At 41.9% G+C, this 18,912-nt stretch overlaps 3 protein-coding genes across 11 annotated transcripts in view; 1 reads left to right on the top strand and 2 right to left on the bottom strand.

Moving 5' to 3' along the window:
- Positions 1-13,954, bottom strand: part of LOC136441442 (laminin subunit gamma-1-like) — a 63,602-nt gene extending 49,648 nt beyond the window's left edge. For all 5 annotated transcript variants that reach the window (XM_066437715.1, XM_066437713.1, XM_066437716.1 and 2 more), the window contains exon 1: positions 12,822-13,954. In XM_066437715.1, the coding sequence (XP_066293812.1) occupies positions 12,822-13,236 (415 nt within the window). In that variant the 5' untranslated portion in view covers positions 13,237-13,954. The remainder of the gene's footprint in view (positions 1-12,821) is intronic.
- The window catches only part of LOC136441447 (uncharacterized), a 49,395-nt gene extending 33,259 nt beyond the window's left edge, over positions 1-16,136 (top strand). Inside the window, exons 3-6 of one of the 5 annotated variants that reach the window (XM_066437722.1) lie at positions 2,609-2,688; positions 9,061-9,158; positions 9,670-9,840; positions 12,826-13,032. In XM_066437722.1, the coding sequence (XP_066293819.1) occupies positions 2,609-2,688; positions 9,061-9,158; positions 9,670-9,771 (280 nt within the window). In that variant the 3' untranslated portion in view covers positions 9,772-9,840; positions 12,826-13,032. Of the gene's footprint in view, positions 1-2,608; positions 2,689-8,804; positions 8,903-9,060; positions 9,159-9,669; positions 9,841-12,825; positions 13,033-15,962 lie in introns of those variants that run through there. The other 4 variants (XM_066437724.1, XM_066437723.1, XR_010756894.1 and 1 more) reach the window with 4 other exon arrangements.
- LOC136441446 (galactose-3-O-sulfotransferase 2-like) lies at positions 14,042-18,300 on the bottom strand. Its single transcript, XM_066437721.1, has 7 exons — positions 17,966-18,300; positions 17,228-17,529; positions 16,854-17,010; positions 16,458-16,668; positions 15,939-16,084; positions 15,187-15,334; positions 14,042-14,828 (listed from the first exon to the last, which is right to left on the bottom strand). The coding sequence occupies exons 1-7, from the start codon at positions 18,181-18,183 to the stop codon at positions 14,550-14,552; spliced, it is 1,461 nt and encodes a 486-aa protein (XP_066293818.1). The 5' UTR covers positions 18,184-18,300; the 3' UTR covers positions 14,042-14,549.
- Positions 18,301-18,912: the final 612 nt, after the last annotated feature.

Genomic DNA, 18,912 nt, shown 5'->3' with positions numbered 1-18,912 from the left:
ATCAGGCTCCTTACATCAAAGGCGTGAACAGCGTTTACTAATTACACAATTGACACCCAGTAAACACCTATTTGACGGTCTTAAATGTGAAGCAATCCTACAATAAACATCCTCTGTTTGTCGTACCTGCTGGGGGCTTGAAACTTAGTAGGCTGGACTGTTACAGGATTTATAAATTAGCCCATCCTCGTGGCCTGGGTACCAAGACTCTAGGCACTGTGATGAGAATAAAGCAAAGCTCACCCAGAACACCCAGACCCAACATACCAATATTACCAATACATCTTCTTCCTACAATCCTTTTACTATTATTGTACCTGATGCAATTGTTGTGCAATAAACTTTGACTTGACCATACAACAGCTCCCCTCCCACCCAATATTACAGAGTGTTCTACGTGAGCATTTAGCTGGTGTGTTATGCTGAAGGCCAGATATACAGATATAGACAGCCCAAAATTCCTTCCACAGGCAGTTTCATCAAGATTATCATGCATAGAGCCCATGATTTAGAGTGTCAGACAAGGCTCTATTTTGACTGCTAACTTCGTTTGCAATCGGTCAATGTATATGTCATCTTTACACTTCTAGACAGAGAAGCGCCAGTAAAGACATTCTAGGATTGCCGACCATGGCACCTACAGGGTAATGTGCTCCTTCTCACGGATACCTGTCCACTTTTACCTTCCACTCCACAGGGTAGAGGAAACAGCTGTCAGTCCAGGAAACTCATTGTGGAGAAAAACTACACGATAGAGAAATAACAGACTCTGCAACAGTCTGAAACACTGTTTTTACTAGATAACAAATTTGCTGACAGCAATCCTACATAAAACTGTTTGTTATGAAGACATAAAAATGTATCTCACAGGCAACACATCTAATCACAATTTATTTTCAACAATATAGAAATCAGGAAAGACATTACCAACAATATAGCTGCCCCCCCTCCCCCTGTCCCTAAAACTGCAATCAAAGTTTTAGATTACACGGACCACTTACAATATTTGCCCACTGGAAAAAAGTAATCACACGGGTCATACCAAATATTGACGCGGGGACTGACCTATACCGCTAAACAATTTGTTTAGTTTTTAAGCTAAAAGCTAAACGTCAAGCCCAAACACAGTACAAACATCCAGATTGTTTAACTCTAACCTTTAGCGATACAGGCAAATGACTTGTGAGCAAATTACAGACCTGACTAGTGTGCAAATTACCATGGGGGAAGGGCTGTGTAAACAGTCGGCCCTTTCAACACATATTCATTTGCACTGCTCCTACTCCATGTTGTAAAACAAGGATGCGCAAGGAGCAAAGATAACGGTTTCCCCTAATAGGTTTTCCCTAAAGTGTAGTGCAGTTCAGTTCATGTGCAGAAAATCAAGTTAGTGGTACTTGCAGAGATGGTAAATCAGTCCCACTTGTACAATGTACTGTCCCTACATTTTTAAACCAGAATGAGAGGTTGTTAGTAGGCAGGCTCCTTGTGGTTCTTCCATTACAATGTGGCTGAGAGCTGGACAATGAAATTAAAACGCTTCATGGGTGGTCTGGCAGACCATTCCTGTCAAGGATCATGGTTAGCCTTTAGTAGGTGCTCTGACTTTTCTACAAGTAGAACACAAATGACAGTCTCACACAAAAGCTCACTATAGTTTTTACCCATCAAACAATCATGTTTGGAATTCTATAGATGACACAAATTTTCAACAAAGGGTGGTAAAGGAAGTATTCAAGTTGACGGAAGTTATCACTGTGTTCTCTAGGTGTTTCTTATAACATCTTCTTCTAAAGAATGACTCTATATATTTAATAGCTTTCCTAACATCAAACTCAGACGAAGTTCTGGGAGTTACAAACTCCCATTCCTCCTAGATCCTGCTGATATTTCTCACATTCTTATGCATAACGAATAGGCCATCACCATTCCCCAATATGTACATGTAGTCCAATTCTTAGTGTCTTACTGACAACAGAAAGCTTGTTAGTCCCCATGATATACACACCTACTGCTGAAGCCTTGGTGTTCCACAACCATGAACAATGTCACCAGTTTGAGACTCCTTTTACACAGTGGTCTCTTGTTGTGAACATTCCATTGTAATTTTCAGTTCCATTTATCTGGGGTTTTGTAAAACAATGACTGCTGAGAAGAATTCAAATGCAAAATCTCAACAAGATAACTTCAATGGTAACATCAATCATGGTTTTATGGCCATTCCTGTCAATACTAATACCATTGGGCCACAGTGGGGGGCTGGTATGCTATGAAGGCAATAAAATGTGTTGGACAACTTGGACGACTTCCAGCAAGAATTCAATATTGTGAGCAGAGTTCTGCAGAAAAGAATTCCCAATTGTTCAATAGATATGAAGGTCATTTACTTGAAAGACACCTTTCTGGAAAACTTTTCAGGAGAGTAAAATGGGTATACCGGTACTGTATTTAAATTGTTATGAATACTGAACTAGTCTGAAACTTTTAATCTATTTTCAAAAATGTACACTACTTGTCCCCTGTACCAATAATACAAACCTCATTGAAATTTATTCCTAAACAATGGTGATAAATGCATATCTGACTTGGTTTACCCTCTTTGTTATAGGCAGAAAGAAACAACTCCACCAAAATTCCCTCCTAGAGATGACCTGTGGAGAATTTGGAACATACCCAACATAACAGCTGGTAGGTACAGGACTGCTCATATCTCAGTTGTAAAGAATTCCACTTCACACCCACCTCTGAACACTTGCAAGTTCAACACTTCTGGCCAGAGTGCACTTATCTGTCAACACTGACAACAGTCAATGTTACTGGCCAGGTTTTCATTATGTACTGTTTGTTACGAGGCATGACATTACCCATTTCTCACAATCTAATAACGTGGGTAGGGCCAACTGCATGCTACATGTATGTTAACTATTCTGAAAGCAATGAGCAGATATTTATAATGCTGGTAGAATGATTTCAAACATCTTGCTCTTGCTGAGAATGATCCAGCATTCTATAAAGTATCAGGTTTAAAAGTTGATATCATGATGCACAAAGTGAGTGAAAACCTTTTTTCATTTACCTCTATACCTTAGTTGACCTTCATGTAAACACTACACCTGTCTGTGTGCCCAGGTGGTATTGTCCTGTTTGTAAAACATCTTCAGGTGTATCTGTGACCTTCCTTCAACAAAAGCTGCCCACTCACAGCTCTGCTTGTTTGTGGAGAACGTAACCAAATATTTTGGGATTTCTTGTGAAGGGGGTTGAGGTAAAACAACTGTTTCCTGATTTCTTCTTTATAACTTGTCAATATCACTGATATATCAGTGAACCAGATGCATAGGTAACACTAATACTTAGCACTATCTCACTTACCAAGGCACAAAATGACTGCGTACATGTATTGAGTATTCTTGTCCTGAATGCTCTTTCTTAGTTTCTACAGGTGTCAGGCACAAACCCTTTCATACCCTTCAACAAGACAAAAACACTTCAGCCACTCTAAACAGCTTGCAGAAACATAACATTGTATAGGTGTATGTTAAAACTTCATAGAAATTTTATCAACTGAAGACAAGTTGTGTACCATGGGGGGGTGGGGGGTGTAACATGTCTTACACAACCCCAAGTTCTTGGTCTTACACAATCCCAAGTTCTTGGTTTTACACAACCACAAGATTTTGGTCTTACACAACATCATGTTATTGGTCTTACCCTATCACAAGTCTTTGCTATCCGTTTCTTGACAATAGGTTACCTTTATTCCTTCAAAATACCTCCTGGCTGCCAATCACGACCTCTCTTGGGCCTCTCAGATTCTCCCCCAACTCTAATGCCACTTTTCAGTCACTCAAAATGGAGCTATTTCCTGTACATCCCAACCTAACTCACTTAGTCAGGGTTGATCAGGTTAAGAAGGTTCCAATAAATGTGTTCTAGTAGGGCCAGGCACTTTAACCTGTCCTTTCCAACTTACTGACATGTTCGTTTCCCTTGATATCCATTCAACTTCCTGTCTCCTTCACTCACATTCTTTTTAAGTTACAGGTATAAGCTCGAGTCTACTCAGTATTCACACAAGCTTTTGAACCTTTCAAAAACCGCTTTTACTCTTCCTAATGTAATAGTTTGTATCAGATCTACATCGTTCAATCTTGGCAACATGTATGATTGAATTAGACCAAATGGTTGGGATTCTCCTGGCATGCTCTCAACATGTCAATTGTCGGGATGCTCCAGTTTCCAGGAGAGACATAACCAAGTAATCCAACCCTCAGAACAAAACCTCCTGGGTTCTTTCCTTGTACAAACAGAGGGAGATATCTTTCAGTCAGTGTTTTAATGGTGTTTCCCTTGCTGCTGTGTGGTGCAGGTGGAATGTGGGCTTAGTCAGAAGATAAGAAGGTCTGTAATAAGTCACTCATGGCCAATCTCCCATGTCTTATCTGTTCGCCTTCCTTTTATCAAAAGAATGGAAATCCTGGCTATCCTTACAGACAGAACAATGCAAACGTCTCAGGCGTCTTTGATGTTTCTGACTTTTCTTCTGGTTCCTACTGGTTTCTGGGAATGTCTTTTCAGGACTATGAACGGTGTCTTGTTCTGAAGTAAGTTACTAAGTATGAAAAGTTCAATGTACTTTCTAAACATCTGACATGAATCAGAAAATAAGACTACAATTTCTGATCTAGATTCCATTATGATGTTCTGAGCCAGTACATTTTCATACTCAGAACCATTTGCACATGTTCAGATATAAGAAAGTATACTGTGATATAGAGTTTTCCACTCAAATATTCCTGCCCAACATTGCTGTCTTTGACCTTTTAAGTGGTCTGCAAATCCTCCCTTGGGTAGACCCAGACCTATCCATACCAGATATGTTATGTGTGCAATACCAGACCGATAACTCCCCTTACGAATTGCTTTCTCAGCTGGTTTTGGCTGTAAACTAGCTCAGCTGATCCTGCGGCTTCTCCCTTCCAGGTCAAAGGTTAATAGCTATCCCAGGGTGCTTCATCTCACTACCAAGGCCACATGTTGAGCATCTAACATATAATGGGGGTTTGTCTAAAGCCAATTAGCAAAATTTGATAAGTATCATATGTTTGCACAGCTTCAGGGTTTAATCTAATATAAGCACACTTCAATGTAGTATTGATCCTAATGGAAAGCCTACAGGCTCTTGGACAAGTGGCTTTGGACAATGTCTGCTGTATACATGAGCTGGCTACTTTTCTTTGATAGCATCTAACGGCTTCTGTGACAAGGTTACCTTCTTACTTCTGATATTATCATAGACTAGAAATAAATAAACCAAAAGGGCTGACCAATCTCTTAAGATGATCTGGATGGAAATGTTAACAAAGGTCTAAAGATGGAGAAAGGAAGACTTGAAATGTAAACGTCTGTACTTGCTGCCCTTTCTAGATTACTTATAATCCCATCTTAGTTTTAAAAAGTTCATGATGTGTCTTGAGATGTTTGATGCCTTGCCCAGACTTATGTCTTATAAACTTTATATTGACTGTGAAAGATATTTATTCATTTCTAAGTCCTGATAAGCCTTTCTCATCTTCAGTGTGCCGGCTGCATGTTAAACATTCTTCCATTGGCAGATTTGCAACCTCACCTTGCTTATCTTATCTCTAACACTCTAATTGCATAGCAGGGCTTCTAATAACTTGGTGACCCCTTTCCACATGGGTCAGCAGCCTTAAAATAAACCCTGTCCACTGACTCTTTGCTGCGTGGACAAATCCAACAGGCCATAGTAGACTTAGAACATGGATCACTCTGTGGGGAGAAATTAGCAATGGAGAATTTTCAACAAATTTTCTTTAATTTCTTTAATGATATTCTATAAGTTTAAGTCTAATGGAACTAATATTAGCACAAATACAGCAAGCACCGGGGAATTCTAATGCCTGTACATTTAAACTACATTCACTGGTGCAAATCCAAACAGACTAACCCACAAATCTCCAGCACTTAAACCATAGAGATATACGATATGTTTATAAAGAGAGCTACTTGGAACGTTTGTTTTCAAGATGGAAGAAAAAGGGCCCAGTTTAACATTGCTGGAGATTTGGCCTTGTTCCAGGCTGTGGGTTGACCAGACACCTCCCTAGTAATGTGTTGCTCCCACAAACATGACCTTCTGGGGGTCAACCATTAATGCTCTGAGGGAAAAAGTGGGATTTCACACAGGAATGTAATTTCTTCCCCCCACCTTAGCGGTTGGGGCAAATGAACCACTATGATTTTTTTTTTTTCTATGATGCAGCTTATTGACTGCAATTAAACCAAAGAATGTTTCTATATATCCCATCTACTACATCTTCACTCTCTAGTACCCTGATGTAATGGTCAGTCCCTAAGTTGTCTGAGACTGAAGATTTGTGGCCGATTTTTCACCACATCCTGGAGGACGTCTGGCCACCCCACAAGCAGGAACCCCCTGGACAGCACGACCTTGGAAGGACCCCCTGGAAGGGCCGACCTTGAAGAGAAACCCCCAGGACTGTCAGATCTCCGCTTAGGGGGAGGACATTCCGACATGATATGTACTGTTAGCAAAATAACCGGCTGCCTGTTTTAGCACTACTCATTGGGAGTAGAACCCTAAACCTTCAGGTCAACAGCTGACTAACAACATGGAGCAAAAAGTGACATAGCCATGACACTCCATGTACTCATCAGGATGTGCTACTTGTAACGGAGTGTTCCTGTTGTCTTGGCATGGATGTAATGGTCTAACTTTGGAAGAGAAACTTTTGAAGCCTTGTAATTATACACATGTAATACAAAATTTTGGTTCAGTTTTAACAATAAAAATGCTAAATGTCTATATCATTTCATCTCAACTGATACTGGGCATAAACTTCATAAAGATCTACATGACAACTTCTATGCCGGACCAGATTTCAGTCCTGCATTATAACAAAACATCTTTCCTTCAATTTTACGTTATGTATTGTCTTGTTCCATGTGACTTCTGCATGTTACATTGCAGTTGGCAGCCATCCCAGCAGGCCACAGCACTTATCTAACCACAACTGCACAAGTCAGTCTGCTGGGACTCAAAAGAAAGACGTCAATGGATTTTAAAACACCCAGGCCTCTTTCATTATCAAGTGCTGACATGAATCATATCATTGGCAGTAGTTAGGCATTTCACCCCACCTCCTCTCAGGCATCCATTATTTTAGTATTTTTACCCTGTCAACACACCCTAGTATCTGTCTAGTGTCCGCATGAAATATGGTAGTGCCATAATCCTCAGATCCCTTTCAAGTTTGTACTATAGACTTCTGGAAGGCACTGTTCCCTACACTGATACAGACAGGGGTGTCTTTGGTGATGAAAACATTGATGAAGCCAGTCTGGCCCTCTGCCGACATACTGGTCTCACCCACACTTCACCTCCGCAGCAAACACCACCCAAATTCTTCATGGCCTGACGTCCCTTTTCTTTATTTGGGGAACTGGAAAAAGTCAATAGGGTTCTAGGCCAATGCTGAGACATGTCTCATCAAAATATAGCTCCTTCTTTAGTCTTGAGTGACTGAGAGAAGGAAGAGTATCATCGGGTAAAAATAGCATCTAACCACAATGGTAGATCCTCGGAATGTTGGAAACCTGTAGAAGTGTTTAAGAACATCAAGAGGGAAACACTTGGATTCCCTTCATCCGGACTGATCGCTTTAACTTCTGTTTCCACTTGGCGTTCCACCAACCCACAGGGCTTCACCAACCTTGATGTCTGCCACAAACAATGTACAAATTCCTGTAGCATAACCACACTTCCCTCTTGGTATGTGCGTACCCCTCCTTTAAAGTACACCGTGAGGACCCCCACACCCACACAAAGGACAGCCCTGAGCCAAAATAAGTTCATACGGAAATGCCAGGGTCTACTGGCCGCACAACTGTCTGTTCTGTGAGAACAATAGACAATAATGCCTGAAGGAAACCGCCACTTGTAGAGGGATAAGGTAGAGTAGACGTGGGGAGACATGAAAATGTCTTATCAGGAACACTGTAAAGTGATATGTACCTAGACCATGCCAGGGGAACAAATACATGTATGTCCAGACAAAATTTGTCAAATGACTCAGTAGCTCAAAGCTCTGTAGGTACAACATAGCAAGTCTGATGGTAAGAGTAAATAAATAAGTAAATAAATACCTTGTTTCCCTAACAACACAACATAAAGACCATGGAAGCTCAAGAAAATAAAAATCAATCATTTAGACAATAAATCAGTGATGTCAATAACAAACATAATGCAATTAACGTTATGTCTAATGTACTCTAAACCCATCTTTTACTGAATGCTCTGTCAAAATACAATAGTGGCAAAGTCTATATCAATATCGTTATGACTACTAGTATATAAACTTGAGTTGTACATAATTATGTAACAGACTTTCTCAACTATATTTTTGTACAATAATCCAACAAACTTGATTCATGCATATGTTGTAATGAAGCGATTAGTTTGTCTTGTCTTGATAAAAAGTATTCATTGGAAAACAATTTCCCATGAGGGCTCCATACAAAAGTCATCCAAAAAACAACAGAGGCAATCAAGGAGAGCAAACTTCAGGCCCTGATTGGCAAAATACGTAATGATCATCTGGCGTGAAATACTTTTAGACGGCATAGACATGGGAGATTGGAAGGGATAATCCCACAAACAATACCGTGAAAGATCTTATAAACACAGGCTAATGCTGTGACCAAATATGTCCTGATATGCACCTATGTGTTGATATTTGGAATAACTCCTCTGTCCACAGAGTCGGGACACCACACTTCCTACAGCTTCTTCTCTCAAGGAAAAGACAGGAGCCCACCTAAGCTTCTGTGACAATGGAAGACCACTTAATTAGAAGAGGTCAGATTTCCACTTCTGTTTAGCCTGGAATCCCGACCTATTTATAGCTGCCGGGTCTCTTCTCTCCCTCCGCAAAATAGTATTTTGCGGAGGGAGAGAAGAGACCCGGCAGCTATAAATAGGTCGGGATTCCAGGCTACTTCTGTTTTGATCAACAGATTCGATGTCAGGCCTCACCGCAACTCCTGTTTCCTTTTCCTGTGATTCAGACCCAACCGAGCATTCTCTCTGGCTTCCGCTGCTTTTTGTGCAAAACGTAAGGTGATCTACGGTAGGATCTACGACGAAAAGCGCACGAAAGCCATCATTGCAGGACAACTATCATTAATAGTTTGAACTTTTATCTCCTGTTGTAATGTAATCCCTGATCTAACCACAAAAGTGCACCCCATCCTAACCTACTGTTACACAATAGCAGCACAAGCCCTTCAAGCTCTAGTAAACTGATACCATACATTAGAGGATGAAATGATCCTTACTCAATTAATCATGATAGTTACCAGTCAGAAGTAACCACCATCAGCTCTACAGTACATGAATATACAGTATTTTTTGTTTAACAGCTGATACTAGTAATAGGAAATACAGACAGATGTACAGTTTTACTGCTTTGTTTTTCATTATATATTATAAATAAAATAACACATCAATTACAGTCTTCTTGAATATCGAATATCAAAATAATTCTAACACCTTGGCTTCTTACAACTACAAGCTAGTGCTGCTCAATGCAACAACAACTAATGACTATTTCCCTTTTCCATTAGGACAAAGTTGTAAAAAGTTTAGCTGCCATGGGCCAAGTCAAACAACGCCTACCACAAAGAGCAGCCCTCACACATGGTTCACACCTATTGGAACCCTCGTGACAAGACAGCATGTCAACTTTCCCAGGTATGGCTGTCACTAGAGGGAAGTGGTATCAGCACATATCTGAGGTGATTTTGAGGAAAGTTTGCACATATTTATTGTCTGAGGAACAGGAAAAGGAAGATTTGTTCTACCCCTCCCCTTTGGAAAACAAAATTAATCTGAAGACCACCTCTGCGAGTCAAAAGTGCAACTGAGTCATGTGGCCAAGAAAAGATGCTGATGATTAGAAGAAACTGTAATAGATCTTGTTTTCCATTGACTGTTTTGGCGTCACAATACACACTATATGTCTATATGGCGTTAGAACCATTGCTTCATGATTTGTCATCATTTATGATAACAGTTTTTCAGCATTTTAATTGGCTCCTCACCTTAAATCCATACAAGAACAAATCTATCTACAACTGTAAAAATATTAATCTGAATAACAGCACGTAGACAAGATTACATGAGATAGAAATCTCTGTATCAGTTTCATCATTGTTGGTGTCATCAATACACAAAGCGGTGAGAATAGCTCTATAGCCCCAGGCTGTGTATTACCTCACCTCTACACAGACACTATTGTGATAACTATAATCACGCCAATGGGCTCTTCAGCTCTTTACATTATCTCTTCACATGCGCATATCCTCTGTCCCACAGGGGCTTCATGTGTGTGTGGTGATGTACAAGCCGGCCAGAGGAAATCAAAGCACTGGTTTCTTCACTCTCAGATTTTTGCTAAATCAGAATATGCTATCATAAGATTATGTGACAGTTTTCAATGAGTTAAACCACTGAAATTGGAAATATATGATCCTCTCCTCCATTAAACCTAATCAATTTGCATGGCTCTAATTGGTACAACATATGTGGGTGACACCTGTCCCTGGCCTTATCATGTCCATGCCCACGGCTATGCAAATGTCATTATCTTCAAGAAGGTCCAGTCTTCCTTTCCATCAGAAGTAATCGCTGTGGACTTTGCATGACAGAGAGGCAATCAGCTGAAACGACAGACATTCCTGCTGTCCCAACCGGGCCAATGCCGGTACCCAAAGTTTCGCTGCTTTCCCCCCTCCCCACCTCCATGTCCATTTGGCCTAGTTGAACACATCCTACCGCACCTCTCCACATGGTTGTGCTCAGTACTATCTCCACCCCTGAATTAGAAACTTATGTCAAGAGGTAGCAATTAGCAAAATTGGTTTAGTCTGCTCCCCACCCTGAGGTGGGGTTAGCTTGGGCAAAGTCTGGCAGAGGTGCCTCCAAATAGCTGGGTCCTGTTGCATCTACAAGTTTCTACTAATAGAAACATTCAAAACAAATATAACTCAAATGTCCAGACAGTCGAATCAACATATCAATTCTTACGCGTAATTACTGACCAAGTCATCACTGTCGCTATCTAAACAATTTTTGTTCTCAATTTTGCGTCTGAACTTTTAATTGTAAGAATATGCATGCAGTCATTCAGCTTATGTTTAAAATATCTTTAGGTTGATGTGACCCTTGCCAAGGAATTCTGATATTATTACATCATGCATTTCTAAAATTGCAGGCAAACCTTCAGGAAAAGGGTAGGTGTGTATTTGAATACAGCATTTTTTGCCATGACCAATACACATGTTAAATAATTCATGCCCTTACCAGTTCAATCAGTATGGGGTATTCCAAGAAAACTTCACAACTGTTTGATATTTGTCCACATGTTTATCTTGGGTCAAAATGAGGGTGTCTTTCCCGCGACACCCCGACCTGTCGGACCCCCAACAACCTTGCGCAATGCTTTCCCTGTATGACACGGGATTTAGTCGCCTTTGTTAGGCTGGATTCCACCTCAATTGTCAGTCAGACAAATGCTCCAGTGGGGGGTTGTTCCACTTTTAGCTCAGGTCATGCCTGGGGCTAACAGTGCTTGGATAACAGTGGACCGTTATCATTATGCTGCCCAACCCTTTGACAGGAACTGTCCTAAAAAGGCCGTGATATTCCACTACCTGGGTGGAGGGGGAGGCTCCACCATAACTGTTGACATAACACAGGTCTTTTTAGGGGCTGTTTTCCCTTGGTTCCACTGGCATACCATAGGAAAAACAGAAATTATGGAAATCTTTGACACTGTTATCTAACACATTTTTAATCCCTCACACATAGATCTACTGGGTATTTTGACTTCAAAGCTACATATGTATAGCCTCCTCAAAGGCTGATTGAGATACAGATAGAGACAACAGCTTTGATGTTGTCCAGTTGACTCTTAGAGCCCGTACGATGTCCTGAAACCCAGACTAACAGAGCTTCAGGACCCATACCAGACATTTTCCAGGCGGGCCCGTGCCCCATTTGCCAGGATATCCCGTCCCTCTTTTGTCTACGGGACCGCTCGAGCATTCCTGGTTTAGGGGAAATACACTTGTTTATTCTGGCCCCCGAGAATAATTGAAACTTTATCTGTTTTTCTCTGGCAACCCAAAAATTCTTGGTGCTTCACATCGACCTATACAAACACAAGCCGGGGGTTGACCTAAAAGTAAACAAGCGATGATCTTTCTACCTTCCTCCCCCCTCCCAACAAACGTCCTAAATGTGGATCTGCCGCGGACACACTCCAGATCCGATTTTCTCAATCAAGCTGTAGGGTTTGTTTGGGTCTCTCGGGACTGGGGAAAGGTAAACTGGAGTTCTGTCGGCCGATGGTCTGGCGTCTTGGGCGGCCATTTTGACCCATCACTGATGGCTGGAGCAGACCCAAGGCTGCACACACGCAGAGAATAAATCTTCTTTTCTTTGCTTCTTCACACCATTTAACTTGAATATATTATAGAAATACTACCATATGACAATACCGTACTGTTTGCGCTTATTTGTTGTGATGATTAGCTCACAGAAAAGTCAAATAGCAGAGAATCGGACATGGGTGTTGGTAGAACAAAGTTAGACCGCTTGCTTGCGGACGGACCCCTGGCGGAGAGGGGGAGGGGGGCGAACTCGATACGGAACTTTTCGCTCTTTCGCAAAGTTTGTTTCTGACTTGTGTGCAATGTGTCTTTTTGTGTCTTACCTAGGGAGAGCGTGATGTTGACCTCGTTGGGGTACTGGACGCCTTGCAGCATGGTTTCCGACTGCCACCAGGTCGTGTTGTCGTCGTTGTTGAAGTCGGTGAGGTATCTGGGAGGATGGGTGAGCCGCGGGTTGCTGGAGTCGCACATGTGGCAGGACTTGGTGACTCCCGTCACGCCGGTCTGCAGGCAGTACTCTATCGGAGGGTCCCCGCAAGTGTTGGTGGCCACCACCAGTTTGTTGAAGGCTGCATTCTCGAACTCAGGCATGCAGCGCTGAGCCCGACCCTGCCTGTCCACACACTCGCCCATCGTGTGGCGGCCCACGGCGCCCAGACACGGCGAAACAACGCCGAGAACACACGCTAAAAAGTTAAGGACCGTCCGAAAGCCCGGTCTACCTCTCCACCCCGCCATGCTGCCGTAAATCCCTGCCGTTACGGATGAGTCGCGGCGTTTTCTCCGTCGTCCAAGCACAGAAAAACCCCGGCTAGAACTACACCGCCTCCGAAACCGCAAACCTCAGCCAGCCTCAGCTCTGCTCACAGGCCAAACGCGCACAGGAAGTAGGGACCGGCCCGGGCGGTAATTTATGCACCATCAGCTGACTACACGGCGCGGGAAATTTGAACAAGGAAGTCGGAACATGTCCATTCACCTGCACGGAGATTGCAGTCGATTTGAAAACATCAAAGCTGCTCATCAGAATTGCTCGTTTCTATATCGATGGTTTTTCTAGCATTTTCACTTGTATTTTGGAGTACTTGCAGTTTACATGTATCAGGTAACTTGCTATGTAACGTAGTTATCATTAGGGAAATGTCGGTAAGCCATGCGCATCTCACGTGTCCCACATACAATGCAAAATAATAGCCCCATTTGTCATGGGGTCTAGTCTAGAATACGAAATATCAAACAGAATAGGTTTTAACGTTATAGTTTACCCCGAGTTTAGCATGATATAGCATAACTTAGATCTTCTATCACGCGTGCACGTGCAGTATCAGGTAAACCCGACTGGTGTCATTTGTAGATCTGCAAAACGGTGATATATTGCGAACGCATTTTGTCTAAAAACGCACACTAAAATAGACTTTGCTTTATAAAAAAATGAAGCATATGTATCAGGAACGATATGCTGTACCATCTGTAATGAAAACTGCGGAGAAACGATATGTTGAAAAACACTACTTTTAGAATAAAATTTCCACGGTGCACCGACTTGCAACTCTCACCTGTTTATTCCATTGAAAATCTGTCTTCACAGCATATGCATAATCTCACACCAGAATTCCCTTCGAATTTCTCTCTCCTCGGGTTATTGCTGACATCACGGGTTGGTGGGGACAGCGGACAAAAACGGGGCATATGATAAAACGGTCACAATCTTCCCCACCAACCTCTGCTTGGAGAGTAAGATTAGAGCATCATGGACACTAGATGTGCCATAGTTCGAATGGGTTCACCATTGCAACGACAAGCATGGAAGGACATCATACGGAGAAGAAGAGAAATGCACTCGAGACTATTTGAGTTGTATTTGATACAAGATTTGTTTGTAAGATGATTCTAGCTCCACAGAAAAAAAAGAAGTCGATAGAAATTTATTTTCAAAGGCATCATCGTTCGCCACCCCCTTACTTGATGCATATAACGATATATGTTTCATAGAAAAGATGATAGATCTTAATGTTCCTTAGATACAATCACGTTGTGAACAAATCTAGTTGTTACACTGATAGTTGCTCTCTCTGCCCTTTGAATCGTGTACAAAGTTCCATATGCCGACTTGCAGGTATTGTAGTCTTCACGTCCTGGCAGTATCTCTCCTTCAGAGCTCTTCGATATTCAGGAGCTTTCATGTTCAGGAGACGGCAAAAGTTGCTGTCGACGACAAATCTCTTGTTCCAGGCAGTGGCTTTCAACACTTTCTGTCTAGAGGCGTCCGCCTTCCCGTGACGTATGCAGAACTGTGACGTCACGCGGTTCAGATACTTGAACTGCTTCACCTGAAAGAAGAAGGAAGGTGATCTAAAAACAGGTGAATCGGTTTGGGGTTATTTTGGAAGTCTTTAACTGCCCCTTGTGTGTTTCTACGCCTATCTTTAAAGGTACACGCCTTCTTTGGGCTACATTTCCGCATATCCCGTAAAGACCAACAAAATACTGCATGAAGTAACCCCTGACCGTTTCATCTGCTTTGAGATTAGAAGGAATGAACGACGTTACAGTTGCTGCATGACGCCAGTAACATTCTAATAAAAAACACAACATAGTCTTATCATTATTCCTTTTATCTTGGATCCGATTCTTATCATTATTCATTTCATCTTGGATGAATAACTAGCGACATGAAAAGATACGAACTTCTGAGTAAAAGTCAGATCCTTCATTTGCAACCTTCTCCCACAAGGTTCTGTTGAAGTGTTGATAGAGCATGTAGTCGGCTTTACTCCAGTTCTTGTGAGCGTCTCGAAGTTTCTGCGACAGACGGTCCGTTCCCTTGTTCGTGTAGCTGGACATACATACCAAAGTTATTTGAATCAATACTTCAAACATAAATCTCAGAAACAAAAACATCCGGCTTAGCGTGAAGAATATAACAAAGAACGAAAAATAACAGCTGGATTAGTTAACAAAACTTTTCAGTTGAAGAGTCTAATGTATTTACTGCATAAAAAAGCACTACATAGCTCCAGCTTATCATTTGGAAGTTGTTTGTTATGGTCTATAAGGAATGACTACAAACCTATAAGAAAATTTTGAGGACAATGCATCTTTCTGTGTCGAACTATCAACTTTCTTGTCATTGCCGTAAACTACAACAAAAATTGCCTTTAGGTTGACGTCTCGTAAGGATAGGTTTTACACGTCTGTTAAAAATGCTAACAGCATACACAGTTGTCGTCAGAGAGATTGGGATTTATATATTAATGGCATATAGGTTAGGATCATTAGACCTAAATTACGCAAATCATGCTATAATTTGTATATTTACTTAGAAGATCATAGTTGGAAAATGCGGGCGGATGTTGAACTCAAGTTTCATATTTTTTCACTTTCTTGTATCTTGTTTCGCTACAAATGATTATAAAACCTGTATCTGCTTCTGTACTCACTCTAGACTGTTCTGTACTTCGTAGAGAATGTCGGTCAGCTGCCAGCACATGTAGCGCTTCAGCAGGACTAGCGACTCGTCGAAGTACTCCAGCACCATGACCAGCAGGAAATCCCGGTCCAACTCGGCAATGTAGTCACGGACGTACTGTCAGAAAACGACATAACTTAGTAATGCAATAAAACAAAATGCTCATGCACATGTTATTTCTCTGTTTCGCTCTTTACAAACTCGCTTTGAAGAGACATCTACAAAGAGACTACACGATAATATTATACAAGTTTTATAAAGATTTTTATGAGACGTCACACTCTATCCCATAAAGCCACCGATATGTTGGTGTAGAAATAAATGTACATGTATATCCACGATGGCCACCGAATAGAAAGAGATTGAGCAGAGTGGAATATCGTGACGTTCTCAGGCTGCCCATCCTCCTCAGCATCCCAGAGAAGCCAGGCAGTCAGGAATGTTACTAACTACCACCCCAACATCTGCTTGTAGATTACTTCAAACGTACATCTTCGTCTTCCGACAATGCGACCGGGATGCCGAGATCGTAGGCCATGAAGTTCCTGGTCTTGGAGAAGGGCGTGCGTTTGTTCTCGTCGGACTGGAAGTAGGTACGCTCCAACTCTGCCGGGCTACGCAGGAAGAACTTGCCCGGGTCGTCTTTCGGCATGCCGTACCTTCCCGTCAACCTAAAGAAGTTGATGACGGACTGCAAATGGCTAACATATAGGGAAAAACGTTTGAGCATTGAATAATATTCACCGAATTTGATTTTACAATATGAAATTAATAAAATCAACCCAAACCATGAGTACCATGCTAAAATCCGATCAGATATTGGGAGGCCAAGGGAACAGCGCAAGTATGTCAGCTCACATGTCATTGCCTAATTCTGTTTTCGCACCTGTAAGGCTCCCTGACTATAGTCAGGTACACGGTGCTGTTGGGCAGTAGGTTCCTGAAGATCTCCCTGTTGTACACCGTGTGGTCCACCAGCATGTCGAAGGGCCGGCCGGGGATGGGCTGGAGGTAGTCTTCCTTCTTCATCAGGTACGGCCAACCTGGGGGGGGGGGGGGTGGGGGGTGGGGGGGGGTGGTGGGGGGGGGGGCATGGGTCTTGGTAACTTGAGTGGTATAGAAAATGCTTTTTTTTCGATATCAATTGAACTGGCAGGTTGTGATTGCAGTTGCTTCACCAGACCAAAATACTGATATACAGCGTACTACAAACTGGGAAATACCCGTGTTCATCACTTAGTGACACATTAATCAACGTACCGATATTTACGTCCCGTCGGCTTGGCAACACAAAGTGAAGATGCCGACGATAGCCGAATCGCTGGAAGATGTAAAGGACTGTTGTAGAGCCGGCTTTGTGCACTTTGATGTAGGCTAGCCTCGTCTTCTCCTGACAGGGACCTCCTGGTTTCCTTTTAAAGCCGCCGATCTCGGACATAACAGATGTCGGAAGTACTGCAACGTCGTTGATCTTCGATCTGGCAGGTTTGGGCAGTATTGCAACGTCGTCGACCTCGGACATAACGGATTTCGGAAGTATTGCAACGTCGTCGATCTCGGACCTAGCGGGTTTTGAAGTATTGCAACGTTAACACAACATCGTTATGTATATGTGCACCAACACAAAATAGAATTTGTACGTCGCTCAGTCTATCTTGACCTATTGATGGGAACGTTATTTATGACGATGCCTGCAGCTTAAACAGACAATCTTCCTTTACAATTCACAACATACTGATACATGACTTTTCCATCGAACCAAGGAGGTCAAGTTTTTTTATAACTCCTGGATCGAGACAAGCATTGTAGAGCTCCAAACATAAAGCAATATGCACAAACGGGCTTTGCATTTTTTTACGTTACCTATATGACAATGTATCCAAGATAGGTAATCCAAGAACGTTTACAAACAGTTTGCAGTCTTTATTGATTGAAGATTGACGTGATTGTCTTCTTATGTGTAAACTTCATCCCCTCCCCTCTATCCTATCAACTTACCGACCAGTGTCGTCAGAAGCAGCGGGAAGGGCGACATCCTGGGCGATGTTTGGCGTTACGCTGATGACGTCCGAATGAATAGACAGGTAAGTCATGGCGACAAGTACCGTGCAGATGAGAACATTGAATCCCTGACGTACACATGGCTTCTTACTGCTCGGTGCCGTCACTGTGGTGGTTCCAGGACTGGCGGTGGTGTCGGGCAAAGATGTCATCATCAGCGACAGGAATATTTGGAAATGTAATTGACAAGAAAAATGCTTTCGTCAAACTTGAGAAAGAAGGGAGCACCCTGCCCTGTGTTTCAGCATGAATCTTCTAGAGAAATATGTATGTCAGCTGTGGTACATTTGTATGTAAATTAGCAGTTAATTCGCTCATGGAATATAGGTGGAAAACCTAGTTGATACAGCAATTACTTTATCTACCTCTTCAGGTGTAGACTATTAGATTTATCGATTATTTCTTGTTCCAAATTCTCTGTTCCGATTGGTTATATAGTATAGACTGGATAATCTCATCAGTTTCTCGAGAAGAAGAGAAATGCACTCGACACGTCATGTTAGGTCCAAGATTTATTGGCAACTGATGATTGTAGTTCCACAGAAAAAAAAGTCGATGGAAATGTAACAAAAGTGTCAAATGATACATGTATTTTTTATGCAAGTGGTGCCAAGTCTTAATGTTCATTTGATACAAGCACTTTGGATAAACACATCTAGTTGTGAGATGCCTTGCGTGACATTTGCTTTCTCCTCCGATTGAGTTTGGAGATGTCAGCTGCGGAATATTTCTATGTGAATTAGCAACTAATTCACTCACGTTTGTGATATGCTATTTAGCAAATGCAGCAATTACTTCATCAACCTCTTCAGATCTAGACTAGAGGTTTTCGTCGTTAGCTTTCTCATTTGTTGTTCCTAATTCACTGTTCTGATTGGTAAATT

The sequence above is a fragment of the Branchiostoma lanceolatum genome, chromosome 9, assembly GCF_035083965.1.
Source record: "Branchiostoma lanceolatum isolate klBraLanc5 chromosome 9, klBraLanc5.hap2, whole genome shotgun sequence".
NCBI lineage: Eukaryota > Metazoa > Chordata > Leptocardii > Amphioxiformes > Branchiostomatidae > Branchiostoma > Branchiostoma lanceolatum.
The sequence above is the reverse complement of the archived record's forward strand: the minus strand, read 5'-3'. Positions and strand labels throughout refer to the sequence as shown.